The 11,483-nt window shown below is 51.7% G+C and overlaps 1 protein-coding gene across 1 annotated transcript; it reads right to left on the minus strand.

Annotated features, from left to right (window-relative positions):
- Nucleotides 1-3,785: 3,785 nt before the first annotated feature.
- Nucleotides 3,786-10,173, minus strand: DNLZ (DNL-type zinc finger). The gene is made up of 3 exons (XM_066580509.1): nt 9,901-10,173; nt 8,895-9,034; nt 3,786-4,665 (listed from the first exon to the last, which is right to left on the minus strand). The coding sequence occupies exons 1-3, from the start codon at nt 10,168-10,170 to the stop codon at nt 4,497-4,499; spliced, it is 579 nt and encodes a 192-aa protein (XP_066436606.1). The 5' UTR covers nt 10,171-10,173; the 3' UTR covers nt 3,786-4,496.
- Nucleotides 10,174-11,483: the final 1,310 nt, after the last annotated feature.

An 11,483-nucleotide genomic window follows, 5' to 3' on the forward strand; every position in this document is an offset into this window, starting at 1 on the left:
ACACTATCACACGTCCGCCTGCAGGGAGCGCTCACGGTTTGCAGGTAATTGCACATGGACTTTTGATTGTTTCCAGATACAAGCCCACATCTAGTGGGCGCTGAGGGCAGACTCACACACGTATGGCGAAATGCAGCGGTTTGCCAGTGTGTGGAGCTGCGATCACCGCGATTGTGATTGCGTATGCCTGTGAAAACCCACATCGATTGGTGCGGATTTCATCCCCTCATTTAAAAAAGCGGAATCATCATCGAAAATACAATGACCTGCAGTGGATTTAAGCGCCGCAGCGTGGGCCAATTTACGTTGCAGATGTTACCCGCAGCGCTTGGATGGGATTTCTGAAGTTATATCCGCAACGCCCGTACTGTGAATACTGCGGATTTTGTGCAGTTAATTCCATAGCGGAAATTCTGCCACATTTTTGACCCGGGGGAACAAAAGTACTAAACAGATTCACAGTCAGCTGACAGTTTAGGGTCTCCAAGTAGCGAAATCCCCTTCTCCACACTGCCCAAAGTTATAACAAAAAAGAAAAAAAGTTACTCGCCTTCCGTTCCTTGTTCCAGATGGGAGGGGCGGCCGTGAGGGATCCTAGAGGCGCGCTGCAGCCACGACCGATTTTGTACGCCATATAGCCTATGTTTGCCGCTTGTCCGGAGAACCTGACAGACTAATTAATAATTCTACCGTTTTCCTTAACTTCCCCTTTAAACCCGCCATGATGTAACCCTCATGTTTGCACCTTTCTGCATTCAGACCCCCATCTGCTGACGCGGCGCTGATAACAGTCACACTTCGTTACTGGATTTAACACGTCAACAGAAAAATATTAATTTCACGCAGGTTCCCACAGTGCATGTGTTATGTAGTGCGAGATCCGGCTCACAGCTGCGCAACCAAAGCCGCTCTCAAACGTACACTTTTCGGATAGAACAGGACTATGGCTGAAAGGATCGCCCCCAGGACCGGCTCCGCCGCGGTACGATCGCCCCCAGGACCGGCTCCGCCGCGGTACGATCGCCCCCAGGACCCGCTCCGCCGCGGTACGATCGCCCCCAGGACCCGCTCCGCCGCGGTACGATCGCCCCCAGGACCCGCTCCGCCGCGGTACGATCGCCCCCAGGACCCGCTCCGCCGCGGTACGATCGCCCCCAGGACCCGCTCCGCCGCGGTACGATCGCCCCCAGGACCCGCTCCGCCGCGGTACGATCGCCCCCAGGACCCGCTCCGCCGCGGTACGATCGCCCCCAGGACCCGCTCCGCCGCGGTACGATCGCCCCCAGGACCGGCTCCGCTGCGGTACGATCGCCCCCAGGACCGGCTCCGCTGCGGTACGATCGCCCCCAGGACCGGCTCCGCTGCGGTACGATCGACCCCAGGACCGGCTCCGCTGCGGTACGATCGACCCCAGGACCCTCCATAATTGTACTTTTTGGTAGAATTATTTTTGCCTTTGTAAAAGGCAAAAACAAATCACCATGCCCCCCCCCCCCCCCGTGACGGCGGTCTAGAGAGCCCCTTTAACAGCACATATATAATCACTTTACCTTCAAGCACTGTAGATGTGAGAGCGTTACATAACCTCCCCGTACACAGAAGTACTCGGTGCTGAAGGGTCCACTCCGCACCTGCAGCGCTGATTGTAAACACTTGACAAGCGTCTTCGCCGCTCAAGAGCCGCGGGAGTGATGGCTGCCACGCTCCGCTCATTACTGCCGCCACTTCAGGCCACCGCCAAAATAAGTTCCCCTATACACGAGGGAAATCAGGGGGAAAATACATACATCCACTGCTAGACAAAACACGCAAGATGGCGGCTGACAGGAGACGAGCGGCTGTAGCAGCGAGGGTCCTGCCGAATAATTTGCGCTTCTGTAGAGCTCTAGATGGTGAATTTGGCCTGGTCAGCGTACCCCGAATGCTGCAGAACTTCCACTGCGGACATTCTGCAGCGTTTACAGCCATAAGGGCGCTATTTCACAGCAGCGTTTCTCCGCTGATAAACGCAGGCAGAGCTCCGCTGATCGCGGTCGAGACCTGTACTTGTGTTGTGCGAGTCCAGGTGCCGGCCACCATCAGCAGAGCTCCGCTTAGGTTTTGCAGGGGAGAAACTCCGCAGTGCAATAACATCCTAAGGCGCCTTCACACGGGCGACAAAATGGTGAGACTTCGCCACGAGAAAAAGCACGTATGTGAAGCCCATGCTTTCCAATGGCTTCCTTCACGTTAGTGATGTTTTCTCTAGAGATGCGCGAGTATACTCGCTAAAGGCAATTGCTCGAGCGAGCATTGCCTTTAGCGAGTACCTGCCCGCTTGAGACGGAAGGTTCGGGTGGCGGCGCGGGGGGAGCGGTGAGTAGCGGCTGTCAACAGGAGGGAGCGGGTGGGAGAGAGAGATCTCCCCTCCGTTACGCCCCGCTGTCCCTCGCAGCTCTCTGCCCACCGCCGACACCCGAACCTTCAGTCTCGAGCGGGGAGATACTCGCTAAAGGCAATGCTCGCTCGAGCAATTACCTTTATCGAGTATACTCGCTCATCTATAGTTTTTTCTGATGCCATCTTGCCGTGATTTGCGTTTTTTTTGTAGCCCATGTTTCCCTATGGAGCCTCCTTGTTTATCGCTTTGCACGAACTCGCGATTTTCATGCAATACATTTTTTAACATTAGAAAAGTCCAAGTGACTGTGAGCCGCTGGTCAGGTGATGCCACTGTCTGCATACGCACGGTGGCAAAAATGATGTTCTTCTGTGGCTCCGTGGGGTTACAATTCCAAATTTAGATTAGTTTTTCTTTTGCTATAATACTTAAAAAAATATATAGATTTTTGCCAAATTATTTTCTGCCGCTGTCCGACCACCTATATTTTTTTAATCTGTTCATCGATGTAGTTTCTATTGGTACCATTCTGCAGTACCAACAACTATTGCTTTTTAATAATTTTTTCTTGGAGATGGGGTGACCAAAATAAGGAAAAAATGGGTATTTATTTAACTTTTAATGTCCTTTATTTTTTGCAATATCAGAAAAACTTTTCACCTTTTTTTTTAAATTCACCACAGAGGACTTGAACTTGCGATCATTTGATCACTTATACCATATACTGCAGTACTTTAGTATTGCAATATACAATATCTCTGCTGGCATTCTATTAACACAGGCCACAGGGGTATCTTAATAGGCAGAAATACATGGCAGCCCCGGGGGTCTTCAGAAAGCTCACTGCAAAGAAGCCGTTTGGGACACTCAAACACCATTTGGGGTACTAAATGCCGCTGTCAGAATTGACAGTCAATTAAAGGGTTAACAGTTACAACCGGCATGAACGCTGATCGCAGTTGCTGCAACTAGGCCATATACGGAGTGGGCTCGGCTCCCGCGCAGCTAGTATGTACATACATGTCCTGGGGAGGTAAGTGGTTGGACGGCCGTTTACACGGACTGATGACAACTGTATGGGGATGAGCGATTGCTGATACGACCGTTCTGACCGCAGCCCGCTGGCATGTTGTTGGCAGCTGACCCCCCAGTTACACGGAGGCGCCATCACTTAACGATTTGTACTTTCTTTTAGTCCGTGTGTTGGATGCAATCAGCGACGAGCGTTTGCTTGTTTGGCCGCTGATCGCTGCCTTATGAGCAATTAACGGGAGGAATGTTCGTTCGGCTGATTAGCGGCCCGTGTAAGAGGCCTTGAAGAACCGTCTCGGTAATGATTCGGCGGCGGCCTCATTAAGACACCTTCCTCACGGCGCCACTTATCAGGCAGAAATAGCTAAACGTTGTGTAATTACAATCACGGAACTCAACGACTCCGGCGCCAAAAACCTTTTATTTCCTTCATCGACCTTTTCATTACAGGAAATTAAAGGGTTCACTGAAAAAGATGCACGAAGCTACAATATGTAATCTCCAGAAATACCGCACAGCGTGTCTTACAGCGCCCCCTTGTGGTGGTCTGGTGTAGCTGCAGTCCAGCATAACACTTCTGTTCTCGGGTTCATACAGGGGGATTCGGAGCACAACGTGTCACACTCACGGTGCGGGACCCCAACTCTGCACTAGGAGACACGGAGGTGAGAGGCCCACCGGACCGCGAGAACACGGGACCCCAAGGGATTCCATTGCTTACTGGAAAACGTATACAGCGAGTGCGGATCGTAATATGGAAGATCTCCTGCGCTCATACAGCGCCGATCATACACCCCCGTATTGAGTCTTCTGGTTCAGCAGGACTGGCGATCATTATTCCACTGTAGTCTGATGTCTCCACCATGGGCGGTTCTCTAAGAGCAGTCCCCCGATCCACACAGCAGCCATCTTGTTGCTGAGATGTATAATTCGCGTCTCTCGTGACATAACCAGCCCTTTATGGGTTAACGGACAGCATTTCCAATCCACAACACACTCCCCTTTGTTTCAGAACGGACCGCTCCTCTACAAGTTCTGCTCGGCCCTCCACACGTTCTGCTCGGCCCTCCACACGTTCTTATGGTCAAGTCCGCGACTTCTCACAGGCTGCAGGAGGCGCCGTTTTCTCTTGATCCTCTGGCTGACTCGACTCCTCCCCTGTTGGGTGGTCATCCGCCATGAGCTCCAGCCCCTCCGCACCCCCGAGCCGGCGGACCTGCTCTCCTTTAGCTGCCAAGATTTCTTCTATGTTCCTTCGGTGAAGAACAAATAAACATTAAGATGTTGTATAAACTGTCACCCGGCACACAAGGGGTCAAGTGCGCTGCTGCAGCCGGGCGCTCGCAGTCAGACAACATACTGCCCCCTATAGGCCCACGCCGACCATTGGAAATAAACAGCTATTTTTAACCCCTCGAGGAGGTGAGGATTTTGAATTTTTAACGCTACTTTTCAAAAGTTGTAACATTTTTGGCTTTTCCGTCGGCGCGGCGATACGGCGCCTTGTTCCCTGCGCGGTGAGCTGGACTTCTTACCATATTGGGCGCATATAATGTATTGCAGGACTACTTTTTTTTGGAGGGCAGGGATAAAGAATATCAATACTGCATTTAATGTTAAAGAGGTTCGCCGTGCGCGGGAGACAACATGGTGATCAGCCCCAAAACTAATTGTCTTTTTCCCCACTTTTGCACAATAAAGCTCCTTTCATTTGATTTTTTTTTTTTGCTTTTTTGCATCTCTGCATTCAAAGACCGGGAACTTTTTTATTTTCCATGGACGGAGCCGGTGAGGGTTTGCTTTACCATAATGAACTGTCGTTTTTATCAGCGCCATTTTGAGGCAGATCTGACTTTTTCGATCACTTTTTGATTGCATTTTTTGTGATAAAAAAAAGCTCCATGTTTTGGTTTTCGCTTCAATAGCTGCGGGGGATAAAAAACACGTTCAATTAATGGTGCGGGTCGTTACAGATGTGGCGGTACTAAACATCTGGGTTATTTTATTCCCTCATCTTAAAAAAAAAAATAAAAAAAGGCGGCGGGGCCCGCATGGGAAAGCGGTCGGCTTGGACCCTTTTCTTGGAGAGGGCAGAGTTCCAGGAACTCCTGGGGTAGGCAGATCAGGGCGGTCTCAAATATTGAGTTAAATGAGCGCCACCAGACTGGATACGTTTTATCCCCTCACCTCCTCTTTACTGCCCCTTTCCTTGGAAATTCTAGATATAGCAAAAGGGGGGGGAGGGGGGGTGAATTAGACTTTTTTTTTACAATTAGTAATGAAAAGGAAAAAAATCTTTATTGATCTGATTTTTACTTGCTTTTTTAGCCCCTCTAGGGGACCACAACTAGCGGTGGTTTGATCGCTCCTGCAGTATGACATAATGCTATAGCTGCTCATGCTGCAATCTGACAGGCAGTCTATCACGCCACCCCACAGGGATGGCTTCATAAGCAGTCTGCTGAGACAGCCCTGGGGCCCTTTCAGTAGGACCCCGGCTGCCATGACACCCACACGGCTCCCTGCGATCTCACCACAGGGCGGAGTCGTACGGGACCCCCGATCATCGTTCGGGGGATTTAAATGCCGCGATCAGCCATGTGGCTGAATGCAGCTATTGCCGGTGGGTGTCAGCCGTAATAAACAGCTGTGCTGTATGCAGAGAGCGTCGCCCCGCGATTTCTCTTCATACATACCCTGCATGACGTAACAAAAAAGTGCACATAATAGACCTTAGAACGGAACCAATAAAAACTACAAGCTGTCCCACAGACACGGCGCCGCACCAAAAGAAAGCGTTTATATTGCGCAAAAGTGGTAAAACACAATAAAAGCTCTTATAAATTAGTTCGCAGGGTTGTAACTTTCAGCGCATCACTTACTGTAAGCCAGTATAACTATCGCGGCTTCTCGCTCTGTCTCAATGCTCTCCGCCCACATAGATATGGAAGCGCTGAGCGAGAAACCCACAATCCGGCGGCGGTAAAAGCTGTCAGTCTAACTGCTCTGCACAAGCGCCAAAGAGATGAGCGGTGCCGTCCGCGTTCATGCAGTCATTTACCTGACCGGCGTCCCGTGTAAAAGCGCCATAAGTTATTCAATACATTATATGGCTCCAAAACTAGACTTCTACCTGCAGAATACAAGCCGCCGTCCGGCTCCGACCGCTGGAAGAAGAGTGGAATAGGATTCACTGGTCGTACAGATAAAATCAGTTATGTCTCTAAGGGGTTAAAAATGCACTGAAGGCGACGGAGTTCTGCGCCAAATATATTTACATGAGACACATTCAAAATCTATAATAAAAAAGTGACATTTTCAGGAGGGTTTTTCCAGTTCTAACGTGACTGTTGGGTTAAAAAGGTCCGCAAACGGCTCCAGCGCGCCCCGACAGGACCCCCCTTTTGGCGCAGGTTGGGTGAAGGACGGATACGTGTAAAGCTTTCCCAAAATGAACACAGCACTAACGATATGAAGTCTAATGCAGCAGCAAAGATCCCTACCCTCCGCCGTGCGACACTCCAACCCCCGCTGTGGTCCGTTAGTCTGTGGCTTCTAGGGAGGCGGTAGGCGGCGATCACAGTTAAACCCGCGGCCCGTCCCACCCGTCTGCTTTCTTATGGAAGACACGGCGGTCGCAGACATGGCGGTCCAGCGGCAACCGGACGTCTTCTCTCTAGTTTACAGGATTTGGGAAAAGCACAGTTGCTTTCAAAGTACAATGGCGATAGACATCTATGGCGGCCATCTTGTCCCGCTTCTCTGGGCACGGAGCCCCGAAAGAGGAACCTCACCAGATATTTATGATCAGCCATAAAGGGGAAGAAGGCAGAAGTCGCAGCTCCTCCGACGTACGAAGACAACTTTAATTCAAGTGTGGAATCAGAGTAACACCTGGTATACGGTATATCCCACGCAGGCCCGTTATACTCTACGCACGTGGAATAAAGTTCTGCTCGTACTTCTGAGCTGCTGGAACCTCCCCCCCCCCCCGCGCTCAGACGTTCAGCGAGACGGAATTCTTTCTGGGATAAAAGGAAATAAGCTCCGGTTTTATTTGTCCCCCAGAAGTGGTACGATCCGACACCGTGGCCCCTAGACTAGGAAAGATTGTGCACCCCCGCTCTAGACAGGAATGGGAGCAGTAATGTCGCATAACATCTGCTCCTCTAGATGGCGCTATCATCTATGGAAAACCAATATGGACTCAAAATATTCATATATTACAGGGGTCCCCCCATCCTATATGTACAGGGGTCCCCCCATCCTATATGTACAGGGGTCCCCCCATCCTATATGTACAGGGGTCCCCCCATCCTATATGTACAGGGGTCCCCCCATCCTATATGTACAGGGGTCCCCCCATCCTATATGTACAGGGGTCCCCCACCTATCAGGTTCCACTTGCTCAGTTCTTCTTGTTTATCCCATATACTTAAAGGGGCTCTCCAGGACCTCCAGATTGAAAGTGACCCTCCCGGTTTGGTACTAAATTCTGCCCTGCGACAGGAGGGACGGTTGTTTTCTGCCATCCCTCTGATCCACCAGGTTCAGCCCCCGTTTTGGCTTTCCAAGATGGCTGCTGCGATTTTTTTTAACAGCCTAATGAACACTGTGTACTGCTCGCTAATTGGCCAGTACTGATCACATGAGCAGCTCTGGCCAGTCAGAGAGCAGAGATAATGCGCTGACAGTCTAATGCTATCAATACACTGTGGGGATTAGGTAGTCTAAAGATTGCTATCTTGGAAGGCTGGAGACGGAAACTGGTGGATCATAGGGACGGCGGAGAACCAGTGCTGGTAATATACCTTCTACCCCTCTAACCGGAGGGTCATTTTAATAGTTGATCAGCCGGGATCTGCCTTTGGGATCCCTGACTATCAGCTGATCACTGCACCTGTTATCAGTATGCACAGCGCAGGAAGCAGATAGTGCTGTCTGTATTGCAGTGGCCTGGGTTGGTACTGCATCAGTTCAGTGGGGGCTGCACCTGCAGTACCAACCCGGGCCACTGCAATACAGACAGCGCTATCTGCTGCCAGCACTGTCAGGAATCAGCCGATAGGTGGGGCTCCTAAGAGGTGAAGCCGTGCCAACCGGCTATTGATGACCAACCTTAAGGTTAGTCCCAGAAAACACTGGGATGCGCTCACATATGGCGGATATCGCTGTAGATCTGCACCAACATCCGTGTAACGGTCCGGACCATTTACTGCAGATTTTGGCACGGATTCACGGCTGATTCCACCCTTTTGGGATGAAATCTGCTGCAGATCCGAGTGAAAATCTACAACAAAATCCGCTACATGTGAGCGAACCCTGAAGGAGGTTGTGCCTGAAAACCCCTTGTCCTCCATCCGCAGGTGATGAGTGGGGGGTCTGACCGCGAGACGGAGGGGTCTGACTGCGAGATGGAGGGGCCGGAGCGTGACGAACGCCCTATAACAGTGCTGACAGAGAACGCACAGACGCCTCTTACTTCTTCCCCTCGAGATCGGAGAACCAGCCCAGATTGTCAGCGATGATGTGATGGTTGCGGCAGCCGGGACACGTGACGATCACCACGCCGCGGCCGTACGCCAATTTAGAGATCATCTTCGTCGATCGTGTTGAGCAAACCTGAAAAACATCAAGAGAATTACTACAAAACATCCGCAGCAGTCGCAGTCTGGAGATCACCTGCACGTACCGCCCCGCGCCCCCGATACCCGTCATGCCCGCCCCAATACCCGTTAAGGCCGCCCCGGGTCCCCCTATGCCCGTAACGCGTCCCCCGATGCCCGTCATGTCCGCCCCGCGTCCCCCGATGCCCGCCCCCCGATGCCCGTCATGCCCGCCCCCGCGTCCCTCGATGCCCGCCCCCGCCTCCCAGTTGCCCATCATGCCCGCCCCCGCATCCCCTGATGCCCGTCATGCTCGCCCCCGCCGATGCCCGCCCCGCATCCCCCAATGCCCGTCCTGCGTCCTTTGATGCCCGTCATGCCCGCCCCCACGCCCTGCGATGCCCGTCATGCCTGCCCCATGCCCCCCCATGCCCGTCATGCCCGCCCCACGCCCCCCCATGCCCGTCATGCCTGCCCCGTGTCCCTGATGCCCGCCCTGCGTCCTTCAATGCCAGTCATGCCCACCCCACGTCCTTCAATGCCCGCCCCCACGCCCCTCCACGCTCCCCGATGCCTGTCATGCCTGCCCCCACGCTCCCCGATGCCTGTCATGTCCGCCCCCACGTCCCCCGATGCCTGTCATGTCCACCCCACGTCCCCCGATACCTGTCATGTCCACCCCACGTCCCCCGATACCTGTCATGTCCACCCCACGTCCCCCGATACCTGTCATGCCCGCCCCCCATATCTCTCATGTTAGCACCACCCTGCGCCCCCCACATGTAGCACATCCGCACTGCCTGCACCCCCACGTTATCATGAACATTTGTCTGCAGGTCATCGCCAGCTGCACCTTGTGGGGGCGCCCTCCCTCTGGCCCACCTTGCAGGTATAGACGAGCTGGTAATGGCTGCTCTGCACCTTCCCCACAGCGCCCTCCTGTGTGCAGAGGCTCCTCCATCCGGCAGACAGTGGCGGGCAGCTGTGCCGGGTCACTCTCAGCGCCCCCCGGGATGTCCCTCTGACATGAGCCGCGAGACCCCTCCAACCGACCACAAAGCCCCTTCTTCCTGCTGCCAGCATGTTCTCCGCACTGTTTACGGCACGTGACCGGAAGCCGAACTGAATAGACGGAAGTTCAAAATGCGCCATCTTTGCTGAGGGCAGGTCACTGAAAATTAACCCTTTCCTGGCTGCAGTTTTCTTTACAACGTTTGTGCTGAGCTTTATTACTGTGAAGGTCTATTTAGTGAAGTATAAGCGCTAGAGTGTGTGCGTATACATATATATATATCTATATATATCTATATATATCTATATATATATATATACTCACACACATTATTTATATATATATATATATATATATATACATATACATATACATATACACACACACATACACACACACATATTATTTATATATATATATATATATATATATATATATATATATATATATATATATATATATATATATATATTAGTGTATCTTATATATAAAATGCAGAGTCTCTTGGTGTCGCCTACAGATCCCCAGTTTCTGCTCCTCTTGGACTGACATACTGCCTGAGCGATCTTCGGCACGCAGGGACCAATACTGGTGGAATAAAAAATCCCAAACGCACCGCCTTCTCCTGTAATTTCCCCTCAGCGCAGCACTTGGGGTGCTCCACATCAGCCATCAGGAGTGACCGTATCGCCATCCGTAGGAGCGGTAAAAGCTCTTCCTCACAGGATCCTCGGCGTACGTGAAATATGGCGTATTTAGATCCCGCATTCTGTGGCGAGTTGTGCCGCCGATTTTGACAGCAAATTTCCCACTTTGCACCATAAAGGTCAAAACGAATTTAGGTGCAGAAAGTCTGCAGCGTTTACGGCCGGTATGACGGCGTCCCGCGGACACGATCGCAACAGCGTATTTATAGCACACGGACCCATTACAGTAAACCGATGTCTTCGGGGGTGAAGAACGCACGCGTCCTATTCTGGTCCGTATTTACAAGCCCAAATTGCCCACAAGAGACTCGGGGAGCATTAAAGTAACGCGGTGAACACGGATGTTACATACATGTGTGCTGCGTTATTTATGCATGTTGCCATAAGACAACGAAAACCAAATAAGTGGCATCCGTTGGGCCATCTTGCCTTTTCTGTGTGTAGACTTGGGCTAGATGGCAACTCCTAATAAGACGAGGTGCGCACAGCGACCCCAAGGATCACCGTCACGCCCCGCAATCTACTAATCTAATAGAAGTCAATGCGGGTCGGTTGGAACGAGCTGCCATCATCACCTGCGGGAAATCCGATCATGGTTACTTGTGAGTCGCATTGCGATCCACCTTCGCTTTTTTACACGGTCGCCCTCGCCTTATTGTCACGGCTACATATGTGACACCAGCTGTGTTTTCATCACTCTTGTGAAGACAGCAAAATACTGCCCCCTGCAGACAGGAGAGGGTGCT

Source organism: Eleutherodactylus coqui, chromosome 10, assembly GCF_035609145.1.
Source record: "Eleutherodactylus coqui strain aEleCoq1 chromosome 10, aEleCoq1.hap1, whole genome shotgun sequence".
Taxonomy (NCBI): Eukaryota; Metazoa; Chordata; class Amphibia; order Anura; family Eleutherodactylidae; genus Eleutherodactylus; species Eleutherodactylus coqui.